Source organism: Quercus robur, chromosome 2 (genome assembly GCF_932294415.1).
Source record: "Quercus robur chromosome 2, dhQueRobu3.1, whole genome shotgun sequence".
In the NCBI taxonomy this organism is placed as follows: Eukaryota; Viridiplantae; Streptophyta; class Magnoliopsida; order Fagales; family Fagaceae; genus Quercus; species Quercus robur.
This window is the reverse complement of record NC_065535.1, coordinates 68,206,640-68,227,146: the sequence shown is the minus strand read 5'-3', so window position 1 is coordinate 68,227,146 and position 20,507 is coordinate 68,206,640. Positions and strand designations below refer to the sequence as shown.

The 20,507-nt window shown below is 43.4% G+C and overlaps 1 protein-coding gene across 10 annotated transcripts in view; it reads left to right on the top strand.

Moving 5' to 3' along the window:
* Positions 1-2,143: 2,143 nt before the first annotated feature.
* The window catches only part of LOC126714675 (4-coumarate--CoA ligase-like 9), a 66,201-nt gene continuing 47,837 nt past the window's right edge, over positions 2,144-20,507 (top strand). For 4 of the 10 annotated variants that reach the window (XR_007651661.1, XR_007651659.1, XM_050414934.1 and 1 more), the window contains exons 1-4: positions 2,144-3,276; positions 3,571-3,760; positions 7,351-7,482; positions 7,590-7,657. Coding sequence is in view for 6 of the 10 variants with exons in the window: in XM_050414934.1 (XP_050270891.1) it covers positions 2,239-3,276; positions 3,571-3,760; positions 7,351-7,482; positions 7,590-7,642 (1,413 nt within the window). In the remaining 4 variants the exon portion in view is untranslated. Of the gene's footprint in view, positions 3,277-3,570; positions 3,761-7,350; positions 7,497-7,589; positions 7,658-20,507 lie in introns of all 10 variants that reach the window. The other 6 variants (XR_007651657.1, XM_050414931.1, XM_050414932.1 and 3 more) reach the window with 4 other exon arrangements.

Genomic DNA, 20,507 nt, shown 5'->3' with positions numbered 1-20,507 from the left:
AGTTGGGGGAAATTAACCCCTCGGCTATGGCGCGGGACCTTGGTTTAGGGGGATTAGCTTCTCGGCCAAGCCCCTAGCGAAGAAACGTAGCCCCTAGTGGAACTTTACGCTAGAACACTACATCCGGATGTTGGGAATGACGTGAGGGGTTGTCTCAGCCCACCACCTGTGCCAAGACACAAGCCTTTCCCACGGACGGCGCCAATTGTAAGGACTCGATTTGTAACGACCCAAAACGATACTGGGTTCGCACGTAAAAAGGTCCAAACAATATCATTTGTAGAGCGTGAGTTTGAAAAGCTAGGCCTTGGTCACCGGATGATGGTTTGTCGTGTTATTCATATAGAATTAAACCGTGTTCGCTCGAGGAGTCTTTCTCCTGGAGGCGGGCTGGGAGGCTCTCGTTCTTGGCCATTTTTCCCAGCCACTCCTCCGGATTGCTTGCTTCCCCTTTTATATTAGCTTGTATCCCTTATCCATCATCCACGTGTAGGTTCGACTTTTCAGGACTGATACTTGTCCCATCAGCCCATACCCAAAGTGGTTGGGGGTGGTTGTAAAAGCTGAAGAGCATGGCTCTGTCAGGTGTAGAGCGTTGAATGGCAGTAATGGCAGCTTTCCCTTTGTCCTTAGCAATTATTCTATCCAGCGTCTCCTTCTTTATTGACATAGATATTTTAAATTTTTTCCAAACTGTTCCTATACCGTTTTTGCCCTTTCTTCCAGGGGGACCTTGGATTTGCCGAGGACAGAATCATCCTCGGCGTCGTCTCAAGACTATTTAGGCTTATATTACCCCTCCTCGGCTATACCCTTCCTCGGATCGGGCCTTCCTCTTCGGCTATGCCTTTCCTCGGATCGGGCCTTGGGCCCCAATGTAAAAACGGGCCAGGGTCACAAATCGTCGGGCCCCACAAAAACTGTTCGCATATTTTTGTGAAAATTTCAGGTTGTGTACAAAATATTTTGTGTATAATATTTCTATGCAAAATTATAGAGAAATTGTTTTTATTTTTTATTTTTTTCTCTCTTTCTTTTCTTTTTTTAATTCGAAGGATTGATTGTTTGTGTATAGTTTCAGATGAACAACGTTGATTTTTAGGATTTGGGTCTTTTGTGGATATATATTAATTTTGTTGAGAATGAGATTTTTTTGTTGTTGAGGAAATGAGGGATTGATTTATTATCGGTCATTGTATTTAAGTAAAGGTGATAATTGTATTAGACATTTGTTTGGAACAAGGCTATTTTTGTGTTATGTTATATTATATCTTTAAACAAATTATTAAGTTCATAATATAAAATACATTTTTCAATGACATAACCAAATTTTATTTTACATAATTACTTTTAACTAGTAAAAATGTTAGCATAATAGCAAACATTATTTTTAAGAACTAAACATTTTGTCATAATGCATCATACTAGAATGCATTCCACTAAAATATATCCTCACAATTGCAATAAAAGAAATAGAGAAGAAGAATATATTCTCCTAATAGAATTTCCAAAGCTACGTGGAAAGTAGAATTACCGAACACAACATTTTAGTCTCCTCTCCGTATGTGTAAAATTTAAGTCCTACAAAAAATTAAGATTATATATCTTATACGTACATGTTCATATTTAAGAAATAAAATGGTAATTTTAAAATTAATTTTTCAATTTCATTGGAAATGAAAAAAAATATATATATATATCATATAGAGTTTTGTAACTTAAATAACACTTCTTGTTGTTTTAACGAAAACATTTTACTTTGAATTTTTTTTTTATTGTAATTATCAAATTAATGAAAAAAAATAAATCGTGTTACATATACAATAAGTGTCCGTTTGGCATGAATGAAATTTACCAACTTATTTTACCATCAGTTTATTTTTACTATTATTTATAGGTCTAATTATATTTTTTAATACTATTTATGAATCTCACTTGATTATTTTAATTAACTTATTCTTTTATTTATAATATTTTCTATAAAAAAATTTCAGTTTTAATAAAATAAGTAGAGAACAAACAAATATTAATGAGGCGAACTATTTGAAAAGAAAAGAAAAGTAGAAATGCCTGCTCATATGGGCCAAGAATCTATATCCGTTTGCCTCTCAAATGGAAGACATAGGTGACATTAATCATCATCAATCACATGCTCTACATTATCCTTCTCTCCATTTCCATATTTTCATTACAAGACTAAGATCAATACCTACACACAAGAACTCCTAGATCTTTCACATGGACCAAGCAGCGAAGCCTCATCATCTCATCAATTCAAAGAGCGGTTTCAATAGAGAAACAAAGACTTTCCACAGCCTCAGACCCTCAATTCATCTTCCTCCACAACACATTCCTATGTCAGCAGCTGAATACGCTTTCTCACTTCGACTACTCAACTCGCCACGGCAGCACCTTGACTCACTCGCTTTCATCAACTCCTCCACGGGTCAACGCGTCTCCTTCTCCGAGTTCATTAGCAAAACCCAAAGCCTAGCCTCTTATCTCCGATCAGTTATCGGACTCTCCAAAGGCGACACCGCCTTCGTTCTCTCTCAAAATCTCGTTCAGGTTCCGATCCTCTGCTTCTCGCTGCTCTCTCTTGGTGTAGTAATCTCTCCGGCTAATCCACTCAACACCGACTCAGAGATTTCCCGCTTAATCCAACTATGCAACCCAGTGATCGCGTTTTCCACTTCATCCTCTGCTCACAAGCTTTCAAATATTACCACTCTCCGTTTCAAAACCATTCTTCTCGACTCGCCCGAGTTCGACTCAATGACCACGAGTAGTCCTCCGATACAAAAGCTGGACCACGTCGAAGTGAGGCAGTCCGATTTGGCGGCGATATTTTACTCGTCGGGGACCACCGGAACAGTCAAAGGAGTGATGGTGAGTCACCGGAACCTAATGGCGAATGTGGCCGGAGTTTACGCGAACCGGACGACGGAGAGAAAATCGCCTGCGGTGCTCCTCTGTACCGTGCCATACTTTCACATGTACGGGTATTCGTTTATTTTGAAGTCGGTGGCTTTGAGCGAGTGCGCGGTTGTGATGGAGAGGCTTGATTTGAGGAAGATGGTGAGAGCGATGGAGGAATTTAGGGTGACCCACTTGGCGCTGGCTCCACCGTTACTGGTTGCTATGGCTAAGAATGATGATGTAACGGGCGGTTGTGATCTGAATTCGTTGGAAGAGGTTGTGTGCGGCGGCGCTCCGCTTGGGAAGGACGTTATCTCCGCTTTCTTGGCAAGGTTTCCGAGAGTTGCCCTTCTGCAGGTATGTATATTGTACTGGATTCCATGAACGTCAAAACTCAATTTCAGCACATGTACACATCATCAATATTATCTAAATCTCATAATTTTCTTAAAAAAAAACTGAGTCCCACCAAATTTTACACAATACTCATATTTTATAGGTTAGAATTGTGGCAAAAAAAAATTATGAAATAAACTGTGTTTCTAGAACAGTTTGCTACATCTCAAATTATTAAAAAGTAATAAAAAACTAAACAATTGTGTGATTTATTTTTTTAATATGAGAAGAAAAATTAGTGAATTCATGTTGCAGGGTTATGGGCTTACTGAATCAACAGGAGGAGTGTTCAGAACATGGGGTGCCGAGGAGAGTGTTCATTGGGGAGCAGCAGGGAAGCTTTCAGCAGGTTTTGAAGCTAAGATTGTGAACCCAGACACAAGTGATGCTTTGCCTCCGGGCAAGCAAGGAGAGCTTTGGATTAAAGGACCTGCGATTATGAAAGGTAAAAGCTAAATAAAATAAATTAATTGAATAAAAAGGGAATCCTCGGGTTGTTATCCTGTCTTTAGAGCATCCATAGCAGTGGAGCTAAATATTTAGCTATTTAGCTCCACTAAAATTTACTTTATCTATTTTACCTATACATATGCATACATACACTGTAGCAGTGAATCTATTTTAGTTTTTAACACAATAAAATAATATAAACTTCACAATAAAATATTATAACCACTATAATAAAATAATATATTCTACTACCAAAAAAAACCATTCACAGTACCTACCACAGCCAACCACAACCACAACCACAACCACCACCACCACCACCACCACCACCAATCCACAGCAGGAAAAAGATGAATAAATAAATAAACCCAAATCTCAAATCTTTTTCCTCAGCCACCGCCACAACCACAACCACCACCACCACCACCACCACCACCAGAAAAAAAAAAAAAAAAAAAAAAAAAAAAAAAAAAAAAAACCCAAATCTCCAAGTACAACACCAGCAGTCCACAGCAGAAGAAAAAAAAAATGGAAAACCCAAATCTCCAAGTTCAACACCAGCAGTCCACAGTAGAAGAAAAAAAAAACCCAAATCTCTATAATAGGCGATCGGCGGCGTGGGTTTGCGATTGGCGGCTTGGGTTTGAGATCGGCGGCTTGGGACGGCTGGGTTGGGCCGGCGGCGGGGAATGAGGGATCTTGAGAGAGTGATGGTGAGAGAGGAGAGTGACGGTGAGTTTTGAGAGCTGGTCGGGACGGCTGGTCGGGCCGAAGTGAGAAAGAAGATGAGAGCTTGAGGATAGCTGGTCGGGCCGGAGTGAGAAAGAGGATGAAAGCTTGAGAACGGCTGGTTGGAACGGCGAGATTGCACAGTGACAGAGAGGATGAGAGCTTGAGGGAGTTCTGGGGAGAGGAAGAGAATTCAGAAGAGTGAGAGAGAGAGGCACAAAGTGAGAAAGAGATGAAAGAAAAAAAAAATTAATAAAATAAAAGGGAACGGTATATTTTAATCCCGGTAAGAATTAAATAATATTATTTTTGTTTAGCTTAGATGAACAGTACACATCTATTTATAGATGTGTACTGTTCATGTGGAGCTAAAAAATATGGATATAGCTCCACTGCTGGAGCGTAATTTTAGTATCAATGGAGCTAAATTATAGCATTATAGCAATATAACACCACTGCTGTGAGTGCTCTTATAGAAATGAAGTTGATGATTTTTGAAAAGGGCTAAATGTTCTTTTACACTCATTTATATTATCTATTTTAAATACATATTCACATTTGAAATTGCGAGAATGTCCACAATGTGAGAGAATTAAAGTATTTTTGAGTTTATTGCAGGATATCTATATTATTAAGGGCTTCTCCTGTTTGAGATCTTTTTTTTTTGGGTTCAAAAATACTCTTACATTCTTATGTTTAAGTAAAAACAAAATTAAATGACAATTTGGTAAAAATACAAATCTAACTCCTATTATAATATTGCCTAAAAAATAGTCACTTTCTTGTTAATTTTCAATTTGTTTTATCCACTTATAAATTAGATTCTCAAAATAAAAATTATATATAAAAAATAAAGACACGTTTTTTTTTTTTTTTTTTTTTGGCTATAAAATAGGACCACTAAGCCCAATGTTTTCATTTTTTTTTTCTTCTCTTTTTTTCCTCTTTATCAAGACTTAAATGTTTCTTTCTCTCTCTCTCTCTTCCGGTTTCCTTTCTTCTAAATACTAATCCCACTTTTTTTTTATAATTTTTTTTATTTTTTCAAATCTCTTCTTCTTCTTTTTGAATTATTAAAAAAAAGGTGATTTTCTCCCTCCTTTTTTTTTATTTGTTTTTTTAATGATTTATTTATGTTGGTGTTTGAATTGTTTTCTCTTCACATTTGTTTGTACTGCTAATTTTATTTTATTTTTTTCATTTTAATGAATGTCTTTTTTATGTTCAAAATAAAAATCATTATGCGTGTAGTTTAATTGGATGACAGAGAGAAACGTCTCAAGTTTTATTTTTGAATTATTAAAAAAAAGGTGATTTTTAAGGTACTTCCTTTTTTTCTTTTTAATGATTTATTTATTTAAGTTGGTGTTTGAATTGTTTTCTATTCACATTTGTTTGTACTGCCTTCTTTTTTTTTTTTTTTTTTTTTTTTTTTTTTTTTTTAATGAATGTATTTTCTATGTTCAAAATAAAAATTACTATGCATGTGGTTTAATTGGATAGAAAAGAAAAATGTCTCAAATTTTATTTTTTGAATTATTAAAAAAAGTGATTTTTAATGTACTCCATTTTTTCTTTTTAATGATTTATTTATGTTGGTGTTTGAAATGTTTTCTCTTCAAATCTGTTCGTACTGCCTTCTTCTTCTTCTTCTTTTTTTTTTTTTTTTTTTCATTTTAATGAATGTCTTTTCTATGTTCAAAATAAAAATCACTATGCGTGTGGTTTAATTGGATAGAAGAGAGATATGTTTTAAATTGAGATGGATGAAAAATTATGACACTAAATAAAAAAAAAAGCCTCACCGCACGCGTAAAGCGCGTGTGATGAGGCTAGTATATATATGTAATGTTACTTAATGCACAACCTCTTGTTTAATAATTTATAAATATTTATAATAGTTTGCCTCTTGTGGGGAGTGGAAAGATCCCTATCCAGATTAAAGCCCACAAATGAAATGGGCCACGGGAATGAGACTGGGCCAGGTTTGGCTACAAGGGGGAAGTCCAAGAAGGGAATAGGTTGTAAGAAAAAGGAAGTTAAACCTCACGCTTGAGAAGGGGAATGCCGCAGTATAGTGACTCTCGTGAAGAGAATAGAAGGATAATCGTGTGCTTAGTTAGTTGCACGGATGATCTGCATGTTGCCACCAAATGGCGCTAGGAACCACGGGAAACTTCTAGAACACGCAAGAAGATTGAAGATTTTTATCTCTACCTCAATTTAGGAGCACTCACCTAACCTCTGTCGCATTAAATGCATGTAAGCGAACCTGAACAATAAAAATATCTCACTGAAGGTAGAGTTCAAGGATAAGGAAGGGGAAGATACCAATAAAGTAAGAAAAATATCTCTGAAGACTAGCCATTAGTGTAACAGCTGTAAAAGTAGGAGCAGGAGTGAGGCTTATAAAGAAGAGGAAAGTTCAGTGGAGTGGGGGGATGGGCTTTAGCGGAGAAGAAGAAAAATCTATCTAGGGAGAGTAATAGAAGTAGAACGAGAGAGAAACACCAAGGGCGTCACCATGGGAACAAGAAAGTTTCTTATAGTAGTGCCTGTAACTGTAATTGTAATACGAATGGTCAAAGAAATCCATTGCTTGTGTTTCTCATTATGGAGTGTTTATTCCTTGTTATTTATTTGTATTTAAGTTGTGTGAACTGTTATAGGAGAATTCTGAGGTGAGTACCTCGGGGGACAAATTCTGTGTCCCTACACCTCCCATAGCTGATAGCTCAATGTCGCAATGGTTGGAGAATACCAAAACCTAAAATGAGAGTTGATTGCTGTTCTGATCAACCGTAGCCTTTATCCTTTCTAAAATGACTGTAAATGCGTTATGGGCAATTATTGCAGGTTATGTTGGTGATCCCGAAGCAACTTCTGCCACCTTAGTAGCTGATGGGTGGTTGAGAACAGGTGATCTTTGCTATATTGATGAGGAAGGTTTCCTTTATGTTGTAGATAGGCTTAAAGAATTGATTAAATGTAAGGGATACCAGGTATTTCTCTTTTCATTTCTTCATACTATATGTTATGTCTTTAAAGAACCTCACCAGGGCTCATGAATTGCTTTGTATATATACATTATGCAGGTAGCTCCTGCAGAGCTGGAACATGTGCTTCAATCTCATCCGGAGATAGTTGATGCTGCTGTTATACCGTAAGTTTTTTAACTTCCGAGGATTTTGAAAAACCACAAACAAACAAAGAAGACAAAGTTTCTAACATGGTTAAGCCCTCATAACCTACATCTATAGATTGTGTTTTTTTTTTTTGGGGAGGGGGGGAGGGGGGGCGGTATCAATCCCAATCTAGAGTTAAACCTTAAACTCTCTGGCAGTCTTTGTTAATAACATTTTTCTCATTAGCAAACTTAAAGATAGCGATAGTGACTATAGGAGGAATATTCTTTAAACTTTCTTGGGTCTACAAGAGCCCAAATATTTGTTAAGACTGAATTTTATAATACACTAAATTCATTTTTTAAAGAGACTTCAGTCACTTCTTTATTGATTACTTATCTATTAAAAATTGTTTGTTTACCTGATTTCATCGTTAGCAACAATTGCAAGGACGTCATTAGAGGTAAGTGAAACAAAATCCTCCGAAAACTCATCCCAAAGTTTTCAAATGGATTCAATCCTTTTGCTTTGTTTTAAGAAAAGCTTTTGGATGGCGAAGAGGTTAACATTAATTGATATTGCTATGATACTGTATGAAGTATTAATACAAATTATTTGTCCAACCTTTTGTATTCTACTTTCTAATCCATCAATTATGGTACACCATGTTAAATTTTTTTTTTTTTTTTCCAATTTTCAACTTTGTGTATTTGTATTGTGGGGGTAAAGTTCATCAGTCAACAGTGGGCCTTGGCACCCATGCGGGGTCCAGCCATAACAGGAAGTGAGGACATGGCCAGAGGACTTCCAGCCCAACCCTGTTGGGCCGGACCGGGCCTGTTTAAGAGGCGTTCGAGGAGGAGTGTCTCCTCGAACGCATCAAATGGGAGTCTAACACACACCCCCTTCACATAGTGGGAAATCGTCCCAAATCGAAGGGAAATGCTGGACGCTCAGGGGGGCAACCACAACTGCCGCATTAAATGCAAGGAAGCTACTTTTCCAGCCGCATTAATGTGGAGAGGACAGGAGAACAGTATTATCTTGGCCAGTGCAACTCATAGAAAAGGAGGATGATGTCCTATGGGACAGGCACTCAAGTAGAGGCCCAGATGATCAACAAGTGTAGGGTCATTATCATTTGAAGGATGCTATATAAGAGAAGAAAACCCCCATGATCAGGGGATCGGAAGGGGGAGAGCAAAAAGTAAGGAAAAGGGAAGAAAAAGAGAGAGAAAAAGAGAGAAGTTCTGTAAACAAAGCCTAAGTTATTGTTCCATGAACTGTTATCCCAGGAAACTTAATAAAACATCCCTACGTTCAAATGGTTGCATGACTTACTAACAATTACGTTTATTCTGTCTAGACCTAGTTCTTTGACCCACTCTCTACAAATTCATTGTTGAGGGTCTTTTGGGCCAGAATCGTCTGCTTACTGGGCCTGGGCCCTAAAATCCGCTCTTACAATTGGCGCCGTCTGTGGGGAGAATTTGTGTCTCGACAAGTGAACAGTAAGAAATGGAAGGATCAGGCCCGCGCCAAACCGAACGTGCAGATTCTCAACGGCAGGACAATTTTTTAAATGTCGAACGAGGGAACGATCAAGATAACCAATGAGAGGGAAGTGTGAACACCTCTTACACAAGTAAAAGCCGTTCAAAGGGGAAGGATCATGCATCCCATGAGCAAAATGATCGAAAGGCTTTACGAAAAGAGATTGATGATTTGAAGAAAAAGCTGCGCCGAGCACAGCAGAAACGTCCTTCACCCGGCTCGGGCTCTAGCAGTGACGAGGATAACGAATATCGGCGAAGATCAAGAACCCCTCCGAGCGAGACCTTTTCCTATGAGGAAGAGAGGCCTCGTAAACGCAGCCGCAAAAGCCCATCTTACCAAGGCCTGGCCAACGATGCCATGAGTAAGGTCCTGGATCGCATCTCCCAGTCGCCGTTTACACGTAGAATAGAGAGGGCAGTGCTTCCTCGGCGGTTCCATTAACCAACGTTTGTAATATACAATGGTCGGACCGACCCAGTGGAGCATGTGAGCCAATTCAATCAAAGGATGGCCGTCCACACCAGGGATGAGGCGTTAATGTGTAGGATATTCCCATCTAGCTTGGGACCCATGGTGATGAGATGGTTCGATTCCCGCCAGCCGAATTCCATAGATTCCTTTAAACAGCTGACGCAAGCTTTTGGTTCCCGTTTCATCACCAGCACTAGAGTCCCTCGGCCCCTCGATTCCCTCCTATCCTTGTCCATGCGGGAAGGAGAGACGCTGAAGGCCTACTCGGATAGATACTGGGAAATGTATAACGAGATTGAAGGGAAATATGATAACGTCGCCATCAGTACGTTCAAAAGGGGCTTACCGACAGAACATGGCTTAAGAAAGTCCCTCACTGGAAAGCCAGTCACCAGCGTGCGCCAACTCATGGACAGAATTGACAAGTACAAAAGGGTCGAGGAGGATTAGCAGATGGGAAAAGGTAAAGCGAAGGTCGTCCCTCAAGAGAGGAGATACTTCAGGTCGGAACGATTTAACAACAGTAACAGACCGAGAAGGGACTATATAGAGCAGTCCGGATCTACTGGGGCTCAGGCAGTCCATGCTGTGTTCCGAGAACCTCTTCACAAAATCCTAGAGAAGGTGAAGTATGAGCCTTTCTTTCAGTGGCCGAACAAGATGGCTGGCGACCCTTTGAAGCGTAATCAGAACCTGTATTGCGCGTACCATCAGGAGCCAGGTCACACTACTGATGATTGCAGGAACCTGAAGAACTATTTAGATCGGCTTGTCCGAGAAGGGAAGCTGAGACATCTGTTGCATCGCCCTGAAGGATGGCAAGAACCATCAAGCAATGAAACCAGACAAAGTACGTTGAGGCCACCCATTGGCACAATTAATGTCATTCTCACCGCACCTGGAAGGACAGGCTCTGTCTTCGTCAGGGTAATGTCAGTGAGCAATTTCCCGACTAAGCCAGACGACAGGGAATCCAAGAGAGCTAGAAAGAGCGCCACGCCATTAATCGGGTTCACAGAGGAAGACAAACAAGGAACTATCCAACCCCACGATGATGCCTTAGTCGTTACGCTCAGAATAGGAGGTTATGACGTGAAAAGGGTGTTAGTTGATTAAGGCAGCGCGGTGGAGATAATGTACCCTGATTTGTATAAGGGACTGAACTTGAAGCAGGAAGACCTGTCACCATACGATTCCCCCTTGGTTAGCTTTGAAGGAAAGGTCGTCATCCCGAGAGGCATGATTAGGCTACCTGTGCAAACAGACTCAGATGTGGTAGAAGTGAGCTTCATTGTCGTAGATGCATACTCCTCTTACACAGCCATCGTGGCCCGGCCATGGCTTCATGCACTAGGGGCTGTGTCGTCAACCTTGCACCAAAAGGTGAAATATCTGTCAGGAGGTCAGATCAAAGAGATAATAGGGAATCAGGGAGTAGCTAGGCAATGCATGGTGTCGGCAATCTTGCGACAGCAGAATTGCATAACTTCCACTTCGGCCGAGAACGGCTTATAGCAATTAATGACTACGGTCCCAGCTGCGGGCAGTGGAAGACCAGCCATGGAGGTGAATTGTGAGGAGTTGGAGAAAGTACTTGTCGGATCTGACCCTGAGAGGTTTTTTCAAATTGGTTCGGAATTGCCACCCCAAGAGAAGTCAGCATTAACTGCTTTCCTCCGACAGAATATAGATGTGTTTGCTTGGGACCCCTATGAGGCCCCCGGGGTCGACCCAGATTTCATCTGCCATCGCCTTAATGTGAACCCGGCTATAACACCTAAGAGGCAGGCTCCTCGACGACCGTCGAAAGAACATACCGACACCGTGAGAGAAGAGGTCACAAGATTGAAGAAAGCAGGGGCTATCAAAGAGGTCTTCTATCCCGAGTGGTTAGCCAACACGGTAGTGGTAAGGAAGAAGAGCGGGAAATGGCGGGTCTGCGTAGACTTCACCGACCTAAACAAGGCATGCCCAAAGGATCCCTTCCCTATGCCCCGGATAGACCGGTTGGTAGATTCGACTATCGGACATCCTAGAATGAGTTTTCTAGACGCTTTTCAAGGCTACCACTAGATACCCTTGGCCGCCAAAGACCAGGAGAAGACTGCTTTTGTCACCCCAGTTGGGAATTATCATTATAAAGTGATGCCCTTCGGCCTAAAAAATGCTGGGTCAACCTATCAAAGGATGATGACTAAGATGTTTGAACAGCAGATGGGTAAAAACATTGAAGTGTACATAGATGACATGGTGGTTAAAATTAAGTTGGCTCCCAACCATATTGATGACCTCGGCAACGTTTTTCAAATACTAAGAAAGTATAAACTACGGCTGAACGCAACCAAATGTTCATTTGGAGTGGGATTTGGAAAATTCTTGGGCTATATGGTGACTCACAGAGGCATTGAGGCTAACCCCGACCAAATAAGAGCCATCCATAACTTGCAGCCTCCTCGGAACCCTAAAGAAGTCCAGAAGCTTACTGGTATGATAACAGCTTTAAACCGTTTCATCTCGCGCTCAGCAGATAGATGCAAGCCATTTTTTCTCCTATTACATAAGTGGAAAGGATTTGAGTGGAATGAGGAATGCGCTATGGCTTTCCAACAGCTAAAGGAATACCTCGCCCAACCGCCGATTATGTCCAGCCCCGAGGCCGACGAGGTTTTGTTTGCCTACATAGCAGTGGCCCCGCATGCAGTAAGCTTGGTGCTAATCCGAGAAGACAACGGCAAACAGCGACCAGTCTATTACGTTAGCAAATCCCTGCAGGAGGCAGAAACCCGTTACCTTCCCCTCGAAAAGGCTATCTTGGCCATCGTACAGGCCACAAGAAAGCTGCCCCACTACTTTCAAGCACACACTGTTGTGGTGTTAACTCAACTCCCCTTAAAGTCCATCCTGCGCAGCGCCGATTACACAAGTAGAATTGCAAAATGGGGAACGATTTTGGGCACCTTTGACATTAGATACATGCCTCGCACCGCTGTAAAGGGCCAGGTCCTCGCTGACCTAGTGGCAGAATTTGCGGAGCCTACAGCAGAAGGAAAGGAAGTGTCGGTCTTACTGGGGGCTTATAAGCGGGTGAGCAGCACAGATTCCCCGCGTGGACTCACTTGGTGGAAGGCATACATTGATGGCGCATCGAACCAAAGGGGCTCAGGGTTAGGACTTGTCCTGCTCTCACCTGAAGGGATAACCATAGAGAAGTCATTGAGACTCGGTTTTTCAGCCACGAATAACGAAGCCGAATATGAGGCGTTATTGGAGGGAATGGGAATGATTCGGAAAATGGGGGGGGAAATCCGTAGACATGTTCTCGGATTCAAGACTTATTGTGGGGCAGGTAAATGGAGACATGGAGGAGAAGGATGAAAGAATGCAAGATTATCTCGTTCGGGTTAAGCACCTGCAGACCCAATTTCATCACTTCCGCTTGACGCACGTACCCAGAAGTGGGAACACTCATGCTGATTCTCTCGCGACATTGGCTACCTCCTCGGCTCAACCCCTACCTCGAGTCATTCTGGTAGAAGAGATCCTCCGTCCACTAACAGAGAAGGCCAATGGGATTGGAATACATAACATCAGGGCAGGACCGAGCTGGATGGACCCTATCGTTCTGTACTTAAAGCATGACACCTTGCTAGATGATAAGGTTGAGGCTGGCAAAATCAGGAGAAAAGCTACTCGATTCTGGTTGTCGGAGGACTCCAAGCTTTACAGACGCTCGTTCTCAGGGCCGTATTTGCTGTGTGTGCACCCAGAGGCTGCAGAACTCATCCTGGAAGAGTTACACGAAGGAATTTGCGGAAGTCACACGGGGGGTAGGTCTTTGTCTCACAGAGCCTTAACTCTGGGTTATTGGTGGCCGAGCATACATAAGGAAGCCCTGGATTATGTGAAGAAGTGCGACCAATGCCAGAGATTCGCTCCGAGCATACACCAGCCTGGAGGAGAGCTAAACCCATTGTCCAGTCCCTGGCCATTTGCGCAATGGGGCCTAGATATACTTGGCCCATTTCCCAAGGCAACAGGGAACATAAAATTTCTTCTCGTTGGCACTGACTACTTCACAAAATGGGTGGAGGCTAAGGCGCTGGCAAACATTAGGGACGTCGATGTCAAGAAGTTTCTCTGGAAAAATATAGTTACCAGGTTTGGCACCCCGCACACCCTAGTGTCGGACAACGGGCTCCAGTTTGACAGCAAAGCCTTCAGAAGGTACTGCAGTGAGCTAGGTATAGTTAACCGGTACTCCACGCCAGCTTACCCCCAGAGTAATGGACAAGCGGAAGCCGTCAATAAAACAATAATGAACGGGCTGAAAAAGAGACTAGATGACGCGAAAGGAAGATGGGTAGAGGAGTTAGCCCATGTCTTGTGGACATACCGCACCACGCCTCGTAAGTCCACAGGGGAAACCCCTTTTTCAATGACCTATGGGGCCGAGGTTGTCATTCCACTGGAAGTGAACTTCCCAACCCAGAGGACCACCACCTTCTATCCCGCTACCAATAACAAACTTCTGGAAAAGAGCTTGGACCTCATCGACGAAAGAAGAGAGGGCGCGATGGTCCACCTAGCTAACTATCAGCAAAAGCTCAAGCAAGGTTACGACGCCAAGGTGAAGTCCAGACCATTAGCGCCTGGGGATCTAGTACTGAGGAAGGTCTTAGGCACTGCGAGGAACCCTGCATGGGGAAAGCTCGGACCAAATTGGGAGGGACCGTACCGTATCACTTCTGTAGCCGGCATAGGAGCCTACTTTTTGGAAGACTTGGATGAACGTGTAATGCCACGCCCTTGGAATGTAAACAACCTGAAAAGGTACTGTTATTAATGAAAGATATAATTTCTAAATGCCGTATTGCTGTGCAGCTACTTACGTAAGTGTTAAACAGAACCCAAGTCCTGCATGGCTCCTCGGCCACAAACTTGGGGGAAATTAACCGCGATACTATTCTCATTAAGTGTTAAACAGAACCCAAGTCCTGCATGGCTCCTCGGCCACAGACTTGGGGGAAATTAACCGTGATACTATTCTCACTAAGTGTTAAACAGAACCCAAGTCCTGCATGGCTCCTCGGCCACAGACTTGGGGGAAATTAACCGCGAAGCGATTCTCACTAAGTGTTAAACAGAACCCAAGTCCTGCATGGCTCCTCGGCCACAGACTTGGGGGAAATTAACCGCGAAGCGATTCTCACTAAGTGTTAAACATAACCCAAGTCCTGCATGGCTCCTCGGCCACAGACTTGGGGGAAATTAACCGCGATACTATTCTCATTAAGTGTTAAACAGAACCCAAGTCCTGCATGGCTCCTCGGCCACAGACTTGGGGGAAATTAACCGCGAAGCGATTCTCACTAAGTGTTAAACAGAACCCAAGTACTGCATGGCTCCTCGGCCACAGACTTGGGGGAAATTAACCGCGATAACAGAACCCAAATCCTACACGGCTCCTCGGCCACAGACTTGGGGGAAATTAACCGCGAAGCGATTCTCACTAAGTGTTAAACAGAACCCAAGTCCTGCATGGCTCCTCGGCCACAGACTTGGGAGAAATTAACCGCGAAGCGATTCTCACTAAGTGTTAAACAGAACCCAAGTCCTACATGGCTCCTCGGCCACAGACTTGGGGGAAATTAACCGCGAAAGGATTCTCACTAAGTGTTAAACAGAACCCAAGTCCTGCGTGGCCCCTCGGCCACAGACTTGGGGGAAATTAATCGCGAAGCGATTCTCACTAAGTGTTAAACAGAACCCAAGTCCTACATGGCTTCTCGGCCACAGACTTGGGGGAAATTAACCGCGATACTATTCTCATTAAGTGTTAAACAGAACCCAAGTCCTGCATGGCTCTTCGGCCACAGATTTGGGGGAAATTAACCGCGAAGCGATTCTCACTAAGTGTTAAACAGAACCCAAGTCCTACATGACTCCTCGGCCACAGACTTGGGGGAAATTAACCGCGATACTATTCTCATTAAGTGTTAAACAGAACCCAAGTCCTGCATGGCTCCTCGGCCACAGACTTGGGGGAAATTAACCGCGAAGCGATTCTCACTAAGTGTTAAACAGAACCCAAGTCCTGCACGGCTCCTCGGCCACAGACTTGGGGGAAATTAACCGCGAAACTATTCTCACTAAGTGTTAAACAGAACCCAAGTCCTGCATGGCTCCTCGGCCACAGACTTGGGGGAAATTAACCGCGAAAGGATTCTCACTAAATGTTAAACAGAACCCAAGTCCTGCGTGGCCCCTCGGCCACAAACTTGGGGGAAATTAACCGTGATACGATTCTCACTAATTATTCAACAGAACTCATGTCTTGCATGGCTCCTCGGCCACAGACTCGAAAAAAAATTTTAATTAATTAACTTCGCAGCCATTTTGTCTAATTATGAACTATCATTATTTTCATGTATTCATTCGTTTATACTTAACCTTCAACAGTAAGTGACAGAACAGATATGCATTCATGACAATAATATTTGAAGGAAAATAACCTTTATCATTAAAATCCAAAGCGGTTCTGATTACAAACACTAACGAGGCGAAACAAAGCAAAATACAAAAAAGAAGACAAATGAAATACTATACTACTGTCCTAAGAGCCCTGAGCAGGAGCGGGCTGATCATCTGCTGCTTGGTTCCCTGAGGCAACTTCCTTGGCCTGAGCAACGATCTCGCTTATACGAAGGCTGTCCTCGGGTAACTTGTCCTGCGCAGCCTGCTCCGTGCCCCCAACCTCGGGAATAGAGGAGTCTGTTGGAAGAGGCTCTTCGGGGGCAACCTCGTCAGGGATCTTGCGTATATCCTCCGGGAAAAAGATGTTCTCAGCCTTCCTGAGATCAGAATATGCTGGGACAGCTGCCCGATCCATGGCTACACCCCAGGCCGTGGTGATGTATTCCCTGCAGACGGTGGCAACCTCCTCAGTCAGCCTAACCTTAGTATCATGGGCTCCACGTTCATATGAGGCAGCCACAGCCTTCTCGGCAGCTTCCCTGGCCAAGCGGGCCTCCTCTTTGGTTCTAGCAAGCTCAGCCTTGAGCGTTGAAACCGCTTGCTGCTCCGCCGTAAGTTTCTCCTCAGATTGGCGGAGCTTTACGCGCAGATCGTCAGCTTACTTTTCTGCATTCTTGAGGCCGGCTTCCGCGCTCGCATGAGCCTTCTTCACCTCCTTTATTTCATTATTCTGAGGATCAAAATCCTGTTTGAGATCGCCAGCGGCCTTCTCAGCGGCATAGCGGGACTGAGCCTCCCTATGCAAGTCCTCGCGAGCCTTTTTGGCCCATTCCTCCGCAACAAAAATTTGTTGAATGACCTGCGCCCGGAAGTAAATAAAAACCCTATTAAAACATGACGATAGTAGGGTACACAATATAGAGACGAGATAGAAGATTCCACTTACCATGGCCATGTCCCTCTTCAATGACATGAAAAGTTCTGGCTGACGAGTCTTTCTGAGCCCCTCCATATCACGAGGCAAGAGAAGAGGCTGCTGTAGGGCCTCGGCCAAGAATGATGCCTGCTCTCGTTGGGATTCCCATAGGGTCGCATCCCAGGGGATCGGGGCGCCGTCTAATTCGATACGCGGCAACCATGTTCGTTGTTCCCTACGAATGGCAGCCTCGTCTCGGGTGTCAGTGGACCTAGTCCTCTTCTCTCGGGGCTCTTTCGTCTCCTTGCCCTTCTTCTGAGGCCTGGCCTTCTCACGGCCAATATCTCCCTCCTTCGTTTCTTCTACCTGCCTTTTTCGCCTTAAGTTAGGCATAGGTTGCAGCGCCGCGTCCGACGAGGGGGGAGGGAGAGGAGGAGCAGGAGCCTCAGTGGCAGTTTGTTCCTTCGAGACATCCTTAGAGGACTGCCCCTTGCTCCTGTTAGATAGAAGGCCCCTGAGGCCAGTCCTCGGCTTCAAATCCATTCCTTCTTCTTCAGTTTCTTCGCTGATATCAACTTGTGCGATGACTAAACCAGTATCAGGAGCCGCGGAGGCACGGTATAAATCGGCGTCGGAGTCCGAGAGCTCTACTACCCTGGCTGACGCCTCTCCTTCCTCAGTAAATTGAAACTGGTCTATTTGTTCCTCTAAGGATGAATGCGAAGAACTAGCCTCCTCCTCCGGGATAACCACTGCGGGAAAGGCGCGTTGGGGAGGCAGCTGAATAGGAAGTAAGTCTGTTGAAGCAAGGAACCCTGGTATGGATACGTCAATATGTGCCAATCTTGGACTGCCGGCCCTTATAGCTTGGCCGGGGTCTACCAAGGATCGAGTGAGGGGAATGTAGTCCAAAATCAAAGGAGCCGACCGTAATTGTCCGTCCTCACTTACGAAGATCTCAGATCTCAAGAGGTAATTTAGAGCCAGGACGTTGACCAAGCTCAGCCGAGGGGATGTTCGCTCCTTGTCTGCAAAGGCCGTTAAAGGGTTTACGTTAGTCTGAAGAGGCATGCAACCAAACCAACAACTTTAAGAAAAAAAAAAAAAAAAAGAAAAGAAAGAAAGAAAAAAGGGGGGGGGGGGGAGGGGAGCTCAAAACTAAGGTCCTCCCCATAGAAACTAGTTCTGTGACACCCCACCTGGCGTTCCCGCCCTAGTCGGACAGTGAATGCCGTCATGCCATGGTCCGGAGACGATCAGATGGTCGTCCTTCAAGCCTTTGCTGGACTTGGGAAGGCAAGATATCAACCTCACTTCGTCAGTCCTGGACTTTAGGTAGTATGAGTCGCCGAGTTTATGGCATTCATAGAGATGAACCATGTCGTGCCATGAAAGGCCGAGGTTCATCTGGTCGTTTAAGATGTCGGCACACCCCAGGATACGGAACAGGTTAGCAGTACACTGATGGGGGGCCAATCTATGACCATGTAGGTAGTCCCTAGTTATTCTCCCCATTGGAATCGTCATTCCTCCTTCCACGAAGGCTATCATTGGAATTGCGACCTCCCCTGTCCTCCTCTTGAACAAAATTTCCTCTAGGTGGCAATACTCTAGGCCTACCTCCGGAGGAATGCGATACTTCGCCCTGAAGCCCGCCATACCGGACGGAGAGTCTACCATTTTTTCAAGCCTACCCATTCCCCCTAATCCTAGACAACACGAAGGGAGTTTGCCTAAAGAAGAGTAACAAAGAAGGAGAAGGTAAATTGCGCGCACTTACGGGTAAGGAACTCGACGGAATCTTCAAGAGAGTGACGGCGAAGGTAAGAGCGTGCTGAAGGAGAAGGCGCTGAGACGTTCTGAATACTGGAGCGTTCGTCAAAAGTAAGAAACGGACGCCTTTAAAACCTTATATACTCAGAGGCAGTTGGACAGACATGCTCCCGCCTAGAGTAAATAAAATAATGTCCACTGTTGATCTGATCTCCAGCCGTTGGATTGAAAGAGCGTGAAGCTCCAAAAGCTGCAATTAATCCCCCCCGGGTCATTAAATGCCTGCAGCATTAATGAGGCACGTGAGGGCACACCCCCGCACGGGTGAAGCGGGAATCCGCAGCGAACTATCCAGTAGGTATCAAAATCCTGCCTTTCCTCCTCGAATCAAGAAGAAAGAGCTGGAATTTTGAGGGGCTATTGTGGGGGTAAAGTTCATCAGTCAACAGTGGGCCTTGGCACCCATACGGGGCCCAGCCATAACAGGAAGTGAGGACATGGCCAGAGGACTTCCAGTCCAACCCTGTTGGGCCGGGCCGGGCCTGTTTTAGAGGCGTCCGAGAAGGAGTGTCTCCTCGGACGCATCAAATGGGAGTCCAACACACACCCTTCACATAGTGGGAAATCGTCCCAAATCGAAGGGAAATGCTGGACGCTCAGGAGGGCAACCACAACTGCCGCATTAAATGCAAGGAAGCTACTTTTCCAGCCGCATTAATGTGGAGAGGACAGGAGAACAGTATTATCTTGGCCAGTGCAACTCACAGAAAAGGAGGATGATGTCCTATGGGACAGGCACTCAAGTAGAGGCCCAGATGATCAACAAGTGTAGGGTCATTATCATTCGAATGATTCTATATAAGAGAAGAAAACCCCCATGATCAGGGGATCGGAAGGGGGAGAGCAAAAAGTAAGGAAAAGGGAAGAAAAAGAGAGAGAAAAAGAGAGAAGTTCTGTAAACAAAGCCTAAGTTATTGTTCCATGAACTGTTATCCCAGGAAACTTAATAAAACATCCCCACGTTCAAATGGTTGCATGGCTTACTAACAATTACGTTTATTCTGTCTAGACCTAGTTCTTTGACCCACTCTCTACAAATTCATTGTTGAGGGTCTTTTGGGCCAGAATCGCCTGCTTACTGGGCCTGGGCCCCAAAATCCGCTCTTACATGTATAAAGTTAAAAAATTTATGTAACAAAATGTGATTAATGGAGTATAAAATGAAACACAACGTAAAGGGGATTTGAATTCATGAAATGCTAGAAACAAAGAAAATAATACAAGGGGTTCAATTTTTTGTTTTTTTTTTGTTGCATTTTTTGGGGGATAGATACGATAAAGTTTTAACAAGTTGGGTTTTGGTAATTATTCTTTATTATCAAATCAAGACACCGATTTGTTTTTGGTATATATGTGATTCGAACCCTAAATCTCTTGTTCAGTGACAAGAGATTTTATAATTTAAAACAACGTTGAGTTTTTAACAAGTAGATTATTTTAGTATATTATAATAAGTTTTTTTTTTTGAGTAAATATATATTATAATAAGTTAATAACACTAAATATATGCTAGTTTGAATTTTCATATATTACTTAATTTAGTTTTGAATTATTATTATTTCTTATCTTCGAAATGGTGGAAATTTCAAATTTGATTCATACTTTGGTCTCCCCAAAGTTGAAATTTTGGTTCCATC